We start from the raw sequence: 20,845 nt of genomic DNA, 5'->3' as shown, positions 1-20,845 counted from the left end.
ATAACAATAATGATAATGATGATCACCTAAAAATCCAAAAGGATCTTTTTCGTTTGCATGAATGGTGCGCTAATAACAAGTTATTTTTAAATATAAAGAAGTGCCACATTATTTCCTTCTCTAGGAAGAGTGATATTTCTTTATTTAAGTATAAAATTTGCAATGACGAACTACCGAGAGTATTTAGTGTTTCTGACCTTAGAATAACACTTGATTTTGACCTTAGTTTTGATAAACATGTAACTAATGTTGCGAGTAAGGCCAATGGAGCTCTTGGTTTTATTATGCGAAATGCAAATCGTTTTTCGGGTTTATCCACCTTAAAGTCATTATATTATTCGTTTGCTAGATCGATCTTAGTTTGCAATCATGTTATTTGGTTTCCTTATCAACAAGATAGATTATTAAGACTCGAACAAATTCAAAATAAATTTTTACGCTTTACTGCTTGGCAAAGATATGTAATTCACGATAGATTTAATCATGATTACTCGGATCTCAGACGCTTATTCAATATCCCTGAAATTTCATCATATTTTATATATACTGATTTACTATTTTTATACAAAATTCTTAATAATTATATCGATTGTCCTGAGATTCTGTCAAAAATTAATTTTTATGCTCCATTTAAACACCTTAGAGATCGCCCTTTGTTTAAAACAAATTTTCATAGATCAAACTTTGCCAAAAATTCTATTTATGATAGATTGTCCGAAGAGGCAAACTTATATTGTAACAATTTGGATTTTTTTAACTCTTCGCTAAGTAATTTCACAATGTCTTTGCGCAAACTTTTTCTTTTTGATAGTAATAACAACGCTACCTAGTTATAGTTATTTTTGTTATTCGGTTTTTAAGAAACATTATATTTTATGTTTCATTATTCTTAGTACTTCGGTACGAAAGGGCTAATTTTTCTTTCTTTGTAAGCCCGTTTACATGTAAATAAATAAATAAATAAATAAATTTTGACATTTAATATAAATGTTAATTTATTAATAAATATATAAACGAAAAAAATAATATAAAATAATAAAACAATAAAAAATAAATAAAAACCAAAAAAACAATAAAAATAAAGAAAACAAAAAATAATAAAACAATAAAAAATAAATAAAAACCAAAAAAGAAATAAAAATAAAAAAAACACAATGAAAAATAGAAAAACAGTAAAAAATAAGTAAATGAATGGAAAAAATGTGATTTAAAAATTATAAAATTGTGCTTTAACTGAAATAAAAGTTTATAAATCTTTTTTTTCCAAAATAGTGGGGCAAAAAACATAAAATTTGTTTGTCAAGAAGTTCCGATAAACTTATATATATAAAAAAAGACTATTGGGAGTTGCTTTGAAATTTGTTTCTTTGGAAAAAATATATATACTATATATATATATATATAAAATCGATAAGCTCACTTTAATAATGTAGCATTTGACGATCTTGTTTATTTACTTCAAACAAAACACATATAACTATAGTCTTCGGACATACACTTTTATTTAAAAAAAAGGCATCCTAGTCTGACCTACAATCTGATCACAAACTATAGACATTGATACGTGAAGCACAATTTTTATTGCCTTCAGCAAAATTTTTTTTTTTTTTGCAAAAAAATACACATAACTTCTTTTTATTTGTATTTTTTTATTGTCAGTTATTAAGAATTCCTAACAAAAAAATTTAAAAAAGGATAATAATAAATATTTTTATGAACATTGCCTTGTCAAAATTTTATAAATAAATCAATAATATTAATTGAAATAATAAATATTAAGAAATAACAATTCAAATACATATATATATATATATATATATATATATATACAGAAAATAAAAGAACAGGTAAACTGATATAAATGCTCCAAAAAATCCCATCGGAGAAATATTTGTACGAACAAACACTTCATATAAAAATTTCCTTTCGCATCGCGTAGAGAAAATTTTATTTGTTCAAATCAAATAGAGCAAAGAAACAAAAAAAAACAAAAAATTTCCTGTATATCAAACAAAACTGAAATAACAATAATTCATTATTTGCGTAATAGGCAAAAAAAAAATTTAATTTAATTTTTAATTTAATTTTCATCTTACTTTTGAATTTAATTTTTATCTTACTTTTGAATTTAATTTTTCATTATGCGTAAAAATACACTTTTGTGAGGTAAAAAAATTACTACAATTTAAAATATTTGGAAATTTTTACAAATATTTTTGAAAATTAACACTTAAAAAATGTAGTTTTATGTTTTTTGAAAATAGTTTTTTTTTAAAATTAAATCGATTTATACGTCAGTATGCATTCTTTTTCGCAATTGAATACAATTACATCTCTTGGATTGAATTCTTTTCAATTGAGAATCATTTGAAACTTCATGCTGTTATAAATTGAACTCAATTTAAATTTATCAGTCACAATAAAAAAAAATTAATTTTTTTTTTATTCTCTCTCATTGATTGAGTGAAACTTAACTTAATTTCAATATTTTTAAGTAAAACTATGTAATTTATATGCAAAGAATGCTAAATTGCACGTTTTATAAAAATTTGTTTTTGTTATATTTTTGAAGTAGTATAAGTCAATTTTAGTCAGACAAGATGATTTTTAAGTATACTATACTAAATTGAACGTTTTATAACTTTTTTTTTTGTTCGATAAATATATTTTACAATTAATATATTATTAATTAACTAATATACTAAATTTTAAGTAGTATAAGACAGTTTTAGGCAGACAAAATAATGTTCAATTATACTATACTATACTAAATTGGACGTTTTATAATTATTTTTTCATTTACTTTCTTTATTTTTTTTTCAAGAAAAAAAATGAAGTCTATCTGCTAGACATGTATCGACTAATTTTAAGTAGTATAAAAATCAGTTTAGTCAGACAAGATATAATTTTTTAAATACAATATACACAGTTTTTTTTATCTCCAATTTTGTTTATTTCCATAAAACAAAATTATGATAGAATGAAATAATTTACTGAAAATTTTATTTTCCAGTAGTAAATGTCAATTTTAAGTCAGACATTAGATATTTTTTAATTTAAATATAAACTCCAAATTAAATTTGTCCCATATTTCTGTTATCTCCAATTTTTCAACTCCGGAAATATAATTTATCACAAAATAGAAATAAATAAATTAGAAATTCTATTTTTTCAGTAGTATATGTCAATTTTAAGTCAGACATCAAGTATATTTAATTATAATATAATTCAGTCGATAAAGAGTTTTTTATTTTCATAAATATTTTACTCTTAATTTCTAACTGATGTAAATGAAAATTTGATTTTATTGAAATTTATGTTTTTTTAAATTTTTATTTATATTTTTAGTAGTATAAATCAGTTTCAGTCAGACAAGATGATTTTTAAGTATAACTATATATTACAAATACCTGTTATTACAAAATTTTTGTCGATAGGAAAAAAAAAGTACAACAATGGCAAAAATTTGATAGAAATTTTTTTAAAGTAGTATATGTCAATTTTAAGTCGGACAACAAGTATACATTTCAATATAATTAAGTCTGTAAAGATTTTACTTTTTATAAATATTTATTGTCAAGTAGTAAACTGTAGGTTGAGTATAAAAAAATTAATTTAGAGAATTTTATATTTTAAGTAGTATAAACCAAATTTAGTCAGACATCAAGTATATTTAATTGTAATATAATTTTAATTATTACAAATAAATAATAAATTAAAATAATAATAATTTATATAAATATTTATATTTTATAATTTTTTTAAAATTTTTTTTTATTTTAAGTAGTATGAGCCAATGTTAGTCAGACAATGTAGTAGAATAAATAATTTTAAGTAGATACAAATAGTATTACACAAATTTTATCACAAAATAAATTAGAATAATTTTCTGTGGAAAATTCTCTTTTACTCTCTAAATCTGAATTAGTAAAAATGCTTACTAATGTGAATTAGTGACTCACTTTTTGCTTCTGAATTAGTAAAATTTTACTAATTACTTTTACTAACAATTAGTAAAATTTAACTAATTCTAAAGCAAAAAGTGAGTCACTAATTTAAATTAGTAAACATTTTTACTAATTCAAATTTAGAGAGTACAAGTAGTTATGTCAATTTTAAGTCAGACATAAAGTACTTTTAATTCAAAATGTAATTATAATCTGACAAAAAGTTCCTTTAACAAACAAAAAAATGCAAGTGGTATTTGTTTGTTATAAATAAAAAGTAGTATAAGTCAATTTTTAATCAGCCAATTTATATTTTAAGTACAATATGCAGCAAGTATTATTATATACTATTGTACTAAATTTAAGTATTATCATTGTTAAAACTTAGTGAGAGTAATTGTTGTAATTTTGCCATCTCAGTAGTAGAAGCCAATTTTAGTCAGACAAAGCGCATTCTCAGAGTTCTACAATTGCAATATTATTGGGACACGAAATTATTATCTTCTTATTTTTTTAATCATATTATTATTTTTTTATTATTTTTTTTTTAGTTAAGTTTTTATTACATATTACAATATTATTAATTTTATATTGTTAGTAGTAAAAATAAGTTTTAGTCAGACATAAATTTAAAAAATTAAAAAATTATAAAAAACAACATATTGTTGATATTTATGTTATTAATCAACACATATGTTTGAAAAATAAATAATAAAATAATACATCTTAGTTAAAGTATATTATCTAATAAAGTTCATAACCTATAGCCATTTGTTATATGTTTCGCATGTTGAGAGAGAAAAAAAAACTTTCCTCTTTTTTTTTATATCAATATGGATCCGTTATCTGTCATTTCGTTGAACAGTTTCACACTTTAAGTTCATTTTTACAGAAATGTGACATCTGCTACCATCAACGCAGATAATATGAAAAAGTTACATCCGCATTCGATAAGTTTGCGACAGTGAGAAAGGCAGATATACGTGACTGGGGATTCTAAATTACTTTCGAAATGACAATGTCAAAAACTGCTCGTTTCCCCCATAGAATACATATATATATTTGTAGTATATTTCTATAGAAAGTGCAATTCGAGCTATATCCTAATATCATTCTCCTATATAAAATTTTCTACAGGCGATTTTTATTCTCCAACTTAGATTAATATTGACAATGGGATTCAGGAAAACAATTTTATTGTTCCTTGCAAGGGAATGAAGATATATATTCCTTTTCAAGAAACTACAATTGATTTTCATCTTGACTAACATTTGAAAATTTGTTCTTTTACTATAATTGTTTAGAATTTTTTTCGATAGTATTTTTTTTATATTTTTACAATTTATATATATTTTTTTTAATTAATAATATAAATAAAAAAATAGTATTAATAAAAAATAGTATAAATAAAAATATTTTTGTCTTTGTAAAAAATTTGAACTTTGGAAAAATAAATTTTGGATTTATTTATTTTATTTAAATTATTTTAAATTTATTTATTATTATTTATTAAATTTATTTATTATTATTTTTATTTGAAAAGAGTTTTTTATTCTATTTCTTAATGAAATGCAATTTCATAATATTAATTGCAATAAAAATAATATTTTTTTTCATTTAAAAAATAATTAAAACTTGAAATTGTGAAAGCTGATAAACACACATGTTTTGCAAATTAATCTCAATTAATATACTTATTTTATGTTTAATTTTTTCTAGTCAAAAAAAAAAATTTTTATACTTTTTTAATGTAACTTTTTACCAACTTTACCAATTAAGCAACTTTGTTAAAAAGCTTATTCTCTCTATCTTCTTCTCTCTCTCTATCTCTCTCTCGCTCCATGAGAAATAAATTGTGAATTTTTTTCAGAGCAATAAAATACTGGTTTTAAAAATAAAAATAAAAACATATATGAAGAAATTTACTTCCGTTTTTGTTTCTGATGCACTTCTCATTTATCTTAATAATAAAAAAAGAATGGTCGGATTATCTCGAACAAGAAATATTATATATGCATATATAAATTTTCTTTAAATATGTACGTGAAAGAGAGAGAGGGAGAATTTCAAGTGTTTTATAAATAAAAATTATATTGATAACTTCTGATATAAAATCTTTTCTCTTTAGTGTGAATAAAAAAAAAAAGTTTGATAGTTTTTTTTTTTTATTTCAAAACATTTTCCCCAAGGACATAAAATAAATTTTATTGCTTAAAAAAAAATTTTGTTTCTTAAATTTGTTTCCTAATATAAAAGTAACAATTTACAGTGATTTTATTGAATAAAAGATATTCGTTTTTCAACACAGATATATATTATATCCCATTTCGAATTGAATTTTGTCGTTTTGAAATTGATTGAAAAGAAACTTTAAAACCCTCATTTACATAACATTACTATAGGAAAAAAAAAAAAAAACGAAACTATATTGGAAACTTTGAATTCGTGCCTAACAGAATTATTTAGACTAGATAAAAGAAAAGAACTGATTCAATATAAATTGTGAAACTGTATTTTTTTCTATACTGAAAAAAAAATTTATTTGATTCAAATAATCCGTTACGACTATTATCAAAAATAAATTATTTAAACCAAATAATTTTTATATGAATTAAATAAACACCAATAATTCCTGTATTTTGAAACAAATATCATTTAATTGCCCTCACAATAAAAAATTATTAGGTTCAAGAAAATATTTATTTGATAATATAGTCAAGTATTTGATTATTTGAATCAAATAAATTTTTTTTTAGTGTAGTTTTCAAACAAATTTATTTTTAATTTTCCTATTTATAAATAGGGATTTATGTTAATTATTTTTATTTAAAAAAATTTCTCTAAATACTCTTTTTTATAATTATTATCTCTTCTATTATAAAAACTGTGTTAATTAAGCAAAAAAATCCTTATTTTTATTAAAAAAATGTCTCTTTCCGGTAAAATATAAAAAAAAAAAATTGTAATGTAAAATTATTTACCCGGGGTAAATCGTTATATATTTCCTCTACGAGATAAAAAAAATAATGAAAAAAAAAATAAAATAATAAAAAATAATGAAATTCTAAACTTTTCTTGTTTTATCCATTTTTCAAATGGAATAACAAATAATATACTTTTTTAAAGTATAAAACTGCATTATTCTGAAAATACTGATTTTATCTGCCCTTCCAATATTTACCCTCCGATACTTGTATTATAATATACAATATATATAGGTATATATATACGAGTATAACCAAGGGGGATAGGTGACTTTCAATGTCTATTGTTCTGTGGCACAAGTTCGAATAACGATAAGTTGCGTAGAAAACTTAAAAGAACAAATTGCTTTTAAAAAAAAAATTTATATTCACAAGTTTTTTCTTTTAAAAAGGAAATTTTCTTTATATTTCCCATTATTTTTTTTTCTTCCTAAAGTATAATATATACCCAGAGAATAATTTTATTTGAATCAAATATAATATATTTGAGTGAAATAAACGTATATATTTTTCTCAGAGCCTTCCAGCTTATTTATTTGGAGTAAATAAATTTTTTTTTTTTAATCAAATAAATATTTATTTGGCTCTGAGACAAATATATCATTTCTCTATATATAATTTGTTTTTGGCGCTAAATGGAAAGACAACTTTTAGAAAGAAAAAAAAAAGTTGAAAACTCGCAGTTTCACTTCATCGTTACTTTTTAGGGTTGGATTTTTTTTCTTCACAGATTGACTTCCATTGACCTGTAAAACATTAATAGCTTTTTAGCTATTATTGCTTTGACATAAACGAAGATTAATGAATGAATGACTATTTTTATTTTTTTTATTCTATTTATTTCCTTTTTTATATTTGGAAAAAAATTAATTTTTCTTTTTTTTAAAAACAAATTTAAAAATTATAAATCCGCTTGTTTGACATTAGTGACAAAAAATATTGTATATTATTTAATTATTTTTAGTTTAAAATTGAAAATAAAAGTTCATTCAATTATTTTTAAAAAAAAAATATATAAGAAAATTTAAAAATATATTTCTACTTCAGTAATCTCGTTAAATTCAATATAAATTTAAATTTTCACGACAATTTAATTGAATTTAATTTTTAAGTTAAATTTACACTTGCGAATTCATGTAATAAAATTAAAATTAAATTAGATTGAAACATAATATTTGCTAAAAATTTCTCATCACATGAAAAATAGAATTCAATCTTTTATATGCTCAATATTTTTTTTTTCTTTCTTTTGAAAAAAAATAATTAGAAAAATTAACAAAAGTTTGAAAAAAATAAGTTTGGAAAAAATTGCTTATAATAGAAAAAAAAAATCAAACAAAAAACTAAATTCAACTTAAAAGGATTACAGAAAGAATCGTAAAAACTGATTTAATCTGCTGACAGTTTTCTATTAAGTTTTTAAACTTCCAGCATTTGCATTAATCTTTTGAAAGAGTGCAAAATCTTCTTTAAGATGCTAAATTTCCGCGTGAAATTTAAACTCCAAGAGTTTTTCATTAGTTATGAAAATTATGGATTAATAAAAATTATTGATTCATAAAAATTTATTTTCTTTTTTACTATTTTCCCTTTTTTGTTAATAAATAAATATTTAAAAAAGAATGTCACATTTCTTCTAATTACTAATTTACTAATTGCATATATTATTCGTTATATAACGAATAACAATTTCATTAATTAATATAAAATACGAGATAGAATATCTGTTTACATTTTCATTTTACATAAAAAAAATTTTAATTAACAAAATCACTTTCTTAGTTTTATATAAATAAAAATTATATTGATTTTTTTAAATATATTAAAAAAATCGCATTTGACGAAAATATAAAACACGCTTATACTTCAAGAGAAATAAAAGAAGCTAAAAGCTTTTTGACTTTAAAGTGTTCTAGACAACCATGAAAAGTATGTGCCATATTTTTTTTCTGCAACATGTCACTTTGTGTAAGCTCCATTTTTACAAAAAAAAAAAAAATTGTTTAATTAAATGAACCTCCTTTTTTTCATTAATTTCCTTGAATATTTTTTTATTTAGATAATTGGGGGAAAAAAAGAAGGCAAATTGCATATAGTTTAGACGGTTAGAAATAACACAAAACTTATGATAAGATTTTTCTTCATTTCTATTTTAATCGAATGTGTGTGTGTGTGTGAGAAGAACACCTGCAAGCGTTGTTTTTGTACCTAACTTAATGTACCTGTAGGTATATATATATATATTTAAGAGCGTCTCTGGCAGATGCTGTAAATTGGATAAGGAAATGCGCCGCCCAGAGAGTTTACTGTAATAATGTCCTAGTAAATTACATATAAAAACTAACAAAAGAAAAAAGAGAAAAAAATTCTTATTCAAAAAATTTTTTCCCTAGATCTGTTTAAATTATTATTTTTAAAAAAAATTTTAAATAAAATAATAAATAAAATATTTAAGCCTACACTCAGAGAAATGGTATATTTGTCTCCGAGCCTACTAACTCTTTTATTTGTTGCAAATATATTTTATTTCATTTAAATAAAAAATTTATTTGAGCCAAAGAAAAATTTATTTCTAACAAATAAAATTTTTATTTACGCCAAATAAATAAGTTAGTAGGCTCTGAGACAAATATACGTTTATTTAACTCAAATATATTTTATTTGGTTCAAATAAATCATTTCTCTGGGTGTAAAACTAAACACAGAAAAAAGATTTCTTTGACAAATTTTTCTTTGATTCAAAGAAAATTTATATTTCTTTCAAACAAATTATCTTTGATTCAAAAAAAAAAAATTATCTTCGTTTCAAAGAAATTTTTTCTTTAATTCGAATAAATATTTCTCTGACTCTATATATCAATGTTAGAATTTCTTTGATTTAATGCACAAATTTCTTTCATTCACAGAAAATTTTTTTTGAATTAAAGAAATTTTTTTTTGAAACTAAGAAGCTTTTTTTGTTTCAAAGAAAATTTTATTTTGAATGAAAGAAAACAAGTCAAAGAAATTGGTTTCTTTAAATCAAAGAAATCTTTTCTCTCGTCGGTGTAGAATTTAAAAAAATACGCCCCTGCATTCCATAAGATTTATTAGAATTTTTTAAATCACAAATTTTCCATTGACACATTATTGAAGTTTACATCGTCTATGATATTATAACAATTTCAAAGAAAAAAAATATTTTTCTATGCAAATTATTATAATTTTTTGTCTAAACAAATTATTATAACATTTCTTGATCAACAAAATTTTTTAAAAGAAAATAATTTTAAGGCAAAATAATTTATTATAGTTGAAAATTATTTTCTTTTTCCAATCGTTGATCATAAACGTTGGTGAACTTCACCGACGTCAATTGACCGATATTGAAAATGTCCGAACAAACATAACCTAAAAAAAAAAAGATTTTGGCGCGATTTTCAAAATTCGATCAATCAGATAATTGTCTAAAATTAATAATAAATTAATATTAAAAATAAATAAAAATAAAAATTCTCAAATTAATTTTCGCATATTATTCATGCGTCTCTATGCTTGTTCGTATTTTCCGAAATTGCCAAATTCGGATAAATAAAAATTATTCGGTGAGTTATGGAAAAAAAAATGTTCGAATTCTGTTGGAAGGATAATTGGGAAAAAATTTTTTTTATCTATTATCAATTGTATTACTATTTATATTATTTATTTTATTTAATTATAAATAAAAAGCTTTCGTATCCTATAGTTATAAAATATAGGAGAAAATCTATTACTGGATATCGAGTAAATTAAAATTTTTTTTTTTTTTTTTTGAGGTTGGGTTATATACTTTGATCTGGAAAAGTAACTTGTTCTAACTGTATCAAAAGCTTGACAAAGTCTGTTTGTGACTTTTATACTGCACAGGAGTTTCTTCTTAAGTAAAACAAGAACAGTAGGAGTTTATTTTAATCTTATCCTTAAGACTTCCGTGCTGTAAAGTTTTATTGCTTCATACCAAAGAGTATTCGCAATATAGAAACTCGCCCTTTGACTCCAATCAAATGTGTATCAGCAAATAAAAAATAAATAAAATATAAAAAAAAATTATATATAATTAAAAAAATTAAAATTATATACCTATACAATTTTATTTACTTTTTTTCGTGATAAAATGCATATCGTATATAATAAAACGATTTAAAAGTCACTTTGCATATTATTCTTTAATATAAATCGTTAAGTTATGTATAAAGACCGTGAGACAAAGTGTAAAAAAAAAGACATTTTTTTTTTTTTATTAATTAGCAAAATAACTTGGCGAGATTCTAATTAAGATATAACAATCAAAAAAAGAATAATATGCATTTTAATATAAAAGAACCTGCTTCTTTTGTTCAATTACGAAATTTAATTAAATGCTCTAATAATAATTGCTTTTAACATTTATAAGGGGGAACTATTTAAAGCGTAGACACTTCTGTCATATGCAAAATCCTCACATTAAATTGACATTATTCTATAACATTAGCATAACTATTACGAATATTTTCAATGTTAGTTTTAGCCAAATGTTAGTTTTAACTAATAATTTTTTTTTTTTTTATTAATCTAATACAATATTTTTTTTCTTAAAAATTCTCATCGTTTCAGTTAATGATATTTAGAAACAAAATAAACTGAAAAAAATGTATTTAATTCAAATAATCGATTACTTGAATATTATCAAATAAATATTTCAAAAATAATTATTATTTGAGATGGTATTTTTTCACATATAAAGAAATTATTGGTTCAAATAAAATTTATTTAATTCAAATAAAAATTATTTGCTTCAAGTATATATTTTTTGGATAATAATCAAGTAATCGAGTATTTGAATAAAATAAATTTTTTAGAAATAAAAAAAAAAATTTTACTAATTCAAAAGCAAAATTTGAGTTACTAATTCAAATTAGTTAAAATTTTTTACTAATTCAGATTTAGAAAGTAATTATTTCAAATTTAGAGAGTATGTAAAAGATTGTAAAACTTACAAAAAAAATAAAATTACATCTGTTAATAGACCATTTAGAAATCTAGAATGTTAATTAAATTCGATTTTTAAATTCCAATGTAAAATTGCCATAAGTACTGACTGCTCGGCTGTGAAATTAAAGTTTCACTGTAGACAATTGTCAAAGAGGAAAATCGTTATATTTATAAAATTCTTCATTTTGTGAGAATAAATAAATTTCCCATCTATTAAAAAAAAATTACTATTGTTAATATTATTATTATTATTATTATTATTATTACTATTATGATTTAAAAATAGATCAATCAAAAATTTATAATTAGAACTTCAGATTTTTATGATCAACGATTTGAAAAAAAATTATTTTTTAATTATTTTTAAAAATTTCTTTTATAATTTTGTTGATCGATAATTGCAAGAAATATAAAAAATTTATTTAATATTATAATAATTACAAGTTATAAACAATTAAATGCCGCAACTTTATCTCTCAATTAACGTGCGACTATTTCGCTGTTTTCATCAAAAGTTCATTACTGACTACTGTGAACAGCAGTAAACAAATTATTGAATACTTGCTGACAAGAAGGTCCAGATTTACATCCTCTGAATATTAATTCCCTTTTACAAATATCGATTTCTCTTATATATATGAAATATATTATAGTGATTCCAATAAATTTAAAATAATAATAAATTGCTTATTTGTTGAAATCAGTTTAAAAAAAAATATATTATTATTTTACAGTAAAATTTAAAAAAAAAATTCTAATTATCAAGAAAATAAATAAAAATAATTTAATTCTCCACTTTTTTTCCAATTTCAATCTAAAGAATGGAAATTCATACACGTAGAGATTTTTTTTTTGAAACGTGAAAAAAAAAAATTTCAAAACAGATTTTATCGATTGTATCACTTTAAAAATATCGTTTGGAATACGAGAATATCGTCTCGTCTCCACTTTGTGATTGTCTCAATCATGTCACTAGATAAAATCTCTCAACTGTCACACTCAGAATAAATGACAATGTCGCTCGTTTCCCTGAATTGATTCGATCGAATGCATCACTATTTTCTACACACACACACACACACAGATACTGATATACTGCTATTTTTTTCAATACCGATAGATAACAAAATTTTTACTTGATATAGACCTCCTCGATCGTTCATTTAAGTCAGGTGAAACAATTTACATTTTCATTCAATAAATCGGTTCCTTTGACTATTATTAAATTTATTTATATTAAACCTAATTATTATATTTAATTAAATGGTATAATTATTTCAATTAAATTCTATTTGTTTCAAATACAGAAATTATTGGTTTAAATACCAATTTATTTTATTTAAATAAAAAAAAAACTATTTGGTTCAAGTAAATGTTTATTTGATACACTGAAAAAAAGGTTTGGTATATTAACAACCAAACGCTTGGTTGGTATTTAAGCAACCAAATTTTTTTTGCTGAATCAACAAAATTTTAGTTGTCTCAATCAAATTTTAGTTAGGACAACAAAAATCCTTTTTTTCTAATTTTGGTTGTGTCAAACAAATTTTGATTGAGACAATTAAAATTTTGTTGATTCAACAAAAAAAATTTTGCTTGCTTAAATACCAACCAAACGTTTGATTGTCAATACCAAACCCTTTTTTCAGTGTAATAATCAAGTAATCGATTATTTTTTAATCAAATAATTTTTTTCATTATATAGTAATAACGATAGTAATTTTAATTATAATAATAGTAATAAGAAATAATTTACGAACTAAATGATTTTTAACTTTTATTTTTATCTAAAGTAGTTAGTGAATTCAAAAATTTTCAACAATCATAACTTAGTAGAAAATTTATTCCACAAACGATCGTTGAATAATAAACGTTTTATACTAAAAAGTTCTATTTAACATTCTCTAATTAAAAGATTTTTTTAACGAACGAAAAATGTTGGTTTTCTTTAAAAAGTTGAAAAAAAACAAAGAAAATTTTGTTATTAAGAAAATTAAAAAAAAAAAGAGAGAGAGAGAAAATTTTGTTTTTGAGAAAATAAAATCTACATTTTCTTTTATCTCCAGGAAATAACTACACAGAAAATTAAAAGGCATTAAAATAAGTTGCAACGCTTATTATTTTAATCCAATTTTGCTTATTTTAATTCATTTTGGTATTAAAATAAGCAAAATTGGATTAAAATAATAAACGTTGCAGCTTATTTTAATGCCTTTTAATTTTCTGTGTATGTTTAAAGTGATTTTTAATAAAAATGAAAATTAAGGTACAACAACCATTCATGAAAATAGTGTAACATTTCATTGTATTAAAAAATAAATGTAAAAAATATATTTAAGAAATATATATATATACATATCTAAAATATATGAATAAAATATATGTATTACAGGTACATATTTTTGACATATATATATATATGAACTAAAAGTACTTTTAACAAACGTCTCCCCTTTTTTTGACAGAAATTTCTTAGTATTGTTGAAGGCATGAGAAATTTATCGTTTTCCGATAAAACGTTAACTTACTATATATAACGATTTTTCGCAACAAAAAAACCAACAAAAAAAAAAATCCGAAACATGTTTCGAGAAACCCGATTCCCAAACTAGACAGCAAAATTGAAATGAACTTTCTTCCGCATAATTTGTCTTATTTCGTGCGTTCATAATTACAAAAATTCTTTCCTTGTAAAATATTTACAAGAAATTTTTTTCAAACGTAGAATAATTAAATTTTTTATTTTCTCGATTTTAATTTTAATTAAATTTAAATTTCTTTTTCAGAAATAATATAAAAAAAATAGTTTTTTTTAAAAAAACCTATTTTTTTGCGTGGTTTATAAAATTTCCAATAAATAATGTATTGAAAAATTTTATTTAAACTTTTATAATAAAAAAATATCAATTTTAAAATAGATATTTTTTTCTATTATAAAAAGTTTCTAATTAATAAATTTAAAAAAAAAATTATTTTCCGTCACATGTAAAAAAAAAATGTTTCGCAAAGAAACATTAAGAGAGAGAGACAATTTAAATATTTTATTATATCAAATGTAATTAAGAAAAGATTTTCACATTATCCGGCAACAATCTTAATGACTAAAGTTTCCAAGTACATATTCAAATGTTTCCAAGCTTCTCATGACAAATAAAGAGAGTAGAAATAGCTACCTCCATTTTCATCATCTCAACTATTCAGAAATATATATGATGTCAAGTTTTTTTTTTTAACTTTCTTTCAAAAAAAAATGAAGAGAATTTTATTATAGATAATAAACCGCATTTATGGCACCATTGTTCGTTCTTTCAAACTTTTCACTGTAATTAGATTCCATTTTCTTCTATAATATAATTATATGCAAAGATAATGTAATATAATTGCCATCAATTAAATATTAAATTGAATGTATAATAAGTGTTGATATTTAAATATGAAATAAATTTCTTTTTATTTAAATTTTGATAAATCCGTAATTAATTATTAAACTAATTTATTAATTGTAACTCGTGTCTGACATAAATTGACTTATACTACTGAAAAGAAATTTTTATTTAATTTATTATTATATATTTATTTTTACTACTGAAACTAAAAAAAAGTTGAATTGTTATGTCTGGTATATATTGACTTGTACTACTGATAGTATGACTACAACTTTCTTTTACTACTGAAACTAACAAAAATTGAATTCTTATGTCTGGCCTATAATTGACTTATACTACTGATATTCTAACTGAAATTTTTTTACTACTGAAACTAAAAAAATTACGACTGTTAAGCTTGACATAAATTGACTTATACTACTGTGTAGATAAATTTTTTATTAAAAAAATGAAAACATTTCGTCTGACTAAAACCGTTAATAACTACTGCTATTAAAAATAAATTAAATGTCTGACTGCAATTTTTTTTACTACTGAAACTAAAAAACAGAAAATTGAATTTTTATGCCTGTCATAAGTTGACTTATACTACTGATACCACACTTTTTAAAAAACGATTGGTCTGACTATAACTGTCTTTTACTACTGCTTGCTTAAAAATATAATTTCTTATTTGCATTCAGAGAATCGCTAAATTATAATTAATTATTTTACAAATTTTTATAATTTTAATAATTAATTATTATACAAATTTTTATAATTTTAATAATTAATTATTATACAAATTTCTATAATTATTATAGCTAATTATTACAAAACTTGTATAATTTTTTTAATTGTAATTATATATATATATATATATATATATAATTATTTTAATTATAACAATAAAAGTCATAATAATAATTTTTTTTTCTAAATAATTTTCATTACATATAAAAAAAAAAATTTCGCTCACCTATCGAACGATGTTACAACAAGTGTGAAGACACTGGAAGCCACTGTCACGTTTGCAACAAAATTGCTGATGGTGCAGTAGACACTTCCAAAAGGCCAATCGGAATTCAACATGAAGATAAAATTAAAAACGCAGTTGAGAACTGACATCATTAAATCTGCTACTGACAAATTTACAAGAAAATAATTTGTCACTGTTCGCATGCGTCTGTGTGCTGAAAAAAAAATATATTTTTTTTTAATTAATACAATATTCAATTAAAGCCATTCAAGTGTATAACATAACTGATAGGAGCTTCATTATAAATTATAATTTTGTATTATAATAATCTATCATAATGAAAACAATTCTGATGTAATAAACTCTAATTCATTATTAAATTGCAATTTATAAATTACCTCTTAAATTATGCTAATTTATTTATAAAATAAACTCCCTATAATACATAATTCTATAAAAACATAAGTTTATAAAAATAATAAATTTGATATTCCATAGAAAGGTAGAAAAATATTTTTAAGAAAATTAAAAAAAAAATTTGGTTGACACAAATAATCGGTTACTTGACTATTGAATAATTATTTATTTGTATTAAATAATTGTTATTTAATTAAATCGTAATTTTTTAATTAAATGGTATTTGTTTCAAATACAAAAATTATTGGTTCAAATAAAGCTCAAAATAAAAATTATTTGGTCCAAATAAATATTTAATTTATAATCGATTATTTAAATCAACTAAATTTTATTCATTGTATTTTTTTTCTAATTTTTTCTATTTTCAAAAAATATATTTCCAAACGTAACAAAAAAAAAATTAAGATTTTGTAATAAAATTTGCAAAGAGATTTTTTTGTAAAAAAAAGTTTTCTTTCTAGAGTGCGCGAGAAAAGGAAACCATTGGTATATATATAAAATCAAATGGACTTTCAATGAAAAGTTCAATTTCAATTATCTGAATTCTCCTCGTCCGAATTGGTTAATAATCCGCTCCACTAAAATAAGTTTAGACTACCAGCTCTTAAAAATTTATCCATCGCCAGTTTAAATCTGCAGCTTTGAATTACAATTTAAATTGAGTGTGGGGTGGTTTTTTTTTCGAAAAAAAAGAAAAAGAAAAAAGTGCCAAAAGGAGACAGAAATTGGTAAAAAAAATTTTATTTCAAAATTTGAAATATTTTCACTAACTTTTAGTTGAAAAAAAATTTTTGCTGTCGGTATTTTCATTTTTAAAAAATTAAAAGAGAAAAAAAAATTTTTTCCCAAGTAGTATAAATTTATTTTCCATCAGACATCGATGGTTTACGAATAAAATTTATTTATTTTGCTATAATGTTTTATGGAAACAAAAATTTTTTTTGACTGTATCAATATGTATGAAACGTAGTTTCTTATATATGAAAAAAAACTTCACTCGACTCTTTTGGCTGATCGTCACACGAACAATAAATTTCCAATGTCGCGCTTTCATTCGCAAACGGAATTTAAATAGCTGCCTTCGTTCTCAACAAATGCTCACATTATCCACTTTCCGTGTTCGATATCTAATAAAAGTTTTACTTGAAATGTAGAGCTTTTCATATATATATATATATATATATATATATATTAAAAGCATTTTTTCTTTTCCTAATCCCACATAAAGGTTCGCGATATAATTTATCAAAAACTCTTCAAAATATGTAAATCTACACAGAATGTGTAATAACATTAATTTTATTTAAAATACAATTTTAGTTTTTATTTTTTATCTGAGTGACTATTTAAATATTAGAAATTTACATGTAATTTTCAATTTTTTTTTAATGGTGCATTTAAAAAAAAGATATTTTAATCTCAAAGCCAAATAAATATTTATTTGTTTCAACAATTTTTTATTTACTTCAAATAAATGTTATTTAAGTAAAATAAAAATTGTAACTGTGCTAAATAAATTTTTGTTTTATTTAAAACAAATAAAAATTTATTTTTATTTGGTTCAAATAAACGCTAATAAAATATTTTTCTCTGTATGTGATAGTTTGCAAAAAAAAAAAAATTATTTTGTATTTTTAATTTTGTGAATAGTAAAAACTAGAAAAAATTAGAATGTTACGTCTGACTAAAGATAAACTTGACTACTGATATTACGAATTTTGTATATGTCTGATTGAAAGTGACTTATACCACTGAATTTTAATTTGTTACAAAATTTAAAACATTTTGTCTGACTAAAACAATTTTTAAACTACTGCTGATGCTAAAATTTAGTAGAATTAAATTTTTATCAGTTTGACTAAAATATTTTTTAACTATTCAAACTAAAATTAAATTGCATTAAACTTTTGTCTGACCGAAACTGACTTATACTACTGAATATTAAAAACTAGAAGAAAAAATGTAATGTCTGACTAAAAATAAACTTGACTACTGACATTACGAATTGTAAGAATTTTATATTTGTCTGACCGAAAGAGACTTATACCACTGATTTTTAATGTAGTGCAAAATTTATGGCATTTTGTCTGACTAAAACAATTTTTGACTACTGATGATACTAAAATTTAATTCTATTAATTAAATTAAATTGTATTAAATTTTAGTGTATTAAATTTTTTCAGTCTGACTAAAACTCTTTTCTACTACTGCCATTATAATTGCTCTACATTAAACTCTTGTCTGACTAAAATTTTTTTATATCACTGAAACTAAACATTAGAAAATTAAACTGTTATGTCTGACATAAATTGACTTATACTACTGTCACCAGTCTTTCTTTTTAAGGAACGATTTGTCTGATTATAACTATCCTTTACTACTGTCTAATAAAAATATAATTTTTTATAATATTGATATTAATTAATTATATTTTTATTAATTTATTTCAAATAGCCACAAAATTATAATTTGTACATGGAAATTTAAAACGTAAATATATATAAAGTTTTCTGGTCGATTTATGAAAATTTTTTTTTAATGATGATTTTTACAAGAAAAAAAGATTTACCTAGAACAACGAAAGGTTTCACTTAGAATAGCAAAAGTTTTATTTGTATCAACCAAATCTTTTCCTATTTTAGTGCAAAAATTTTTCCACGTTCGATTTTTTTTCCTTGATAAATTCAAAGCTATTGTAAAAATTAAATTAATTAATAACCTTCTTTTATTAATTATTATATATAATTTTTTTTTGATTTAAAATAATTTTAATTTAAATTTTGCATTTTTTTTCAAATTTTCAAATTAGAATTTTGCTTTCTAATTTTGACGCGCAAATTTTGCAATATATACAGAAAGTTATTAAACATTTTACAATTAATGTATTTATAATATTTATTGCAAATTGGCAACTCGCATTGTTGAAAAGTAGTTTTACCCAATATATTTTAGGAATGCGCGCAATTGTTATCAAAGCAAAATTGAAACAAATATAACGATATTTGCAAGAAATGCAATTTATGTGAAATAAAGTAATTGAACATACAGTGTACTTGACATTATTCGAGCAAAGGTAGTACTTTCGGTATTTCTCACACGTTTTACAGTTATATATATGAAACACGTTGAAAATTGTTTACAGAAACATTATAAAGATAGTGACTGTTTCATGTTTGTTTAAAAAAAAAACACCTCTGATTTTCGTCATTGTCGCGTAGTTTTCCAAAATATAAAAAAAAAAATGAAAAATAATTTTTTTTCCAAAATTGTTTCCAGTTTTTATTTTGCTATTTTTTTTTTTTTTTTAAATAAATTCAAATATATTCTTTGTATATAATTGAGTTATTATTATTTATCATTCTCGCGTTTTATTGACATTTGCATATGTTAAAATTGAACACATCTGGTTTTGCATATTAATAATAAGGTATATGTACCGAGAAATTCCTTATATACGCTTCGCTTCGAAATATAATCTTCTGTCCTAAGACATCATTTAATTATTAATTAAATTTGTCTAAACATTATTAGTATTATTATTATTTTTATTATTATTATGATTATTTTTATTATTATAATTATTATTTTAATTTTAATTTTTATTTATATTTGAAAAAATGTCAACAATTAATAATTAAATAAAAATGAGGAATTTTAATTATTAAAAATATTCTTTTTTGTGTATGAGAAAATTTAAAAAAAAATTATGTTTTTAATTTTCAAAGAAATAATTTCTTTCATCTTCTACGTTCATTAGTAAAGAAATGTTTCTTTGAGTTTGAAATAATAGGATCATAATTTGAGGGAAATAATACTTTTTTTCCTGATGCATTATTAATTTTCCAAATTTAATTTTTGCAAAAAAAACTCGCTATATATATATCTCTCTCTTGAATAAAAAATTATAAAATTAATACAAACTTCCATTAAAATAGGTCCTACATATCAATTGAAAGAAAATTATTTATTGATTTTGATTCTATCCTTTTGCGCGCAATGGAAACAGGAAAAATAAATAAAAATCTATTTTGTGTCATCGAAATGTATATAGGAAAACGAATTTCTGATTTTTTTTTCTTATTTTATTAACCTTTGGGGGAAACTCGAGAGTTTTTCGATCATGCATTAAAGTATATGTCAGACGAGTTCGTTATAAAGTAAAAA

At 21.6% G+C, this 20,845-nt stretch overlaps 1 protein-coding gene across 2 annotated transcripts in view; it reads right to left on the bottom strand.

Moving 5' to 3' along the window:
* The window catches only part of LOC127288108 (tachykinin-like peptides receptor 86C), a 60,097-nt gene that overhangs the window by 16,900 nt on the left and 22,352 nt on the right, over window positions 1-20,845 (bottom strand). For both annotated transcript variants that reach the window (XM_051315370.1, XM_051315369.1), the window contains exon 2: window positions 16,265-16,478. In XM_051315370.1, the coding sequence (XP_051171327.1) occupies window positions 16,265-16,478 (214 nt within the window). The remainder of the gene's footprint in view (window positions 1-16,264; window positions 16,479-20,845) is intronic.

Source organism: Leptopilina boulardi, unplaced genomic scaffold (genome assembly GCF_019393585.1).
Source record: "Leptopilina boulardi isolate dan_hultmark-lab unplaced genomic scaffold, ZJU_Lbou_2.1 LbouV2_38, whole genome shotgun sequence".
Classification (NCBI taxonomy): Eukaryota; Metazoa; Arthropoda; class Insecta; order Hymenoptera; family Figitidae; genus Leptopilina; species Leptopilina boulardi.
Note: the sequence above shows the minus strand (reverse complement) of the source record. Positions and strands in the feature narration are given on the sequence as shown.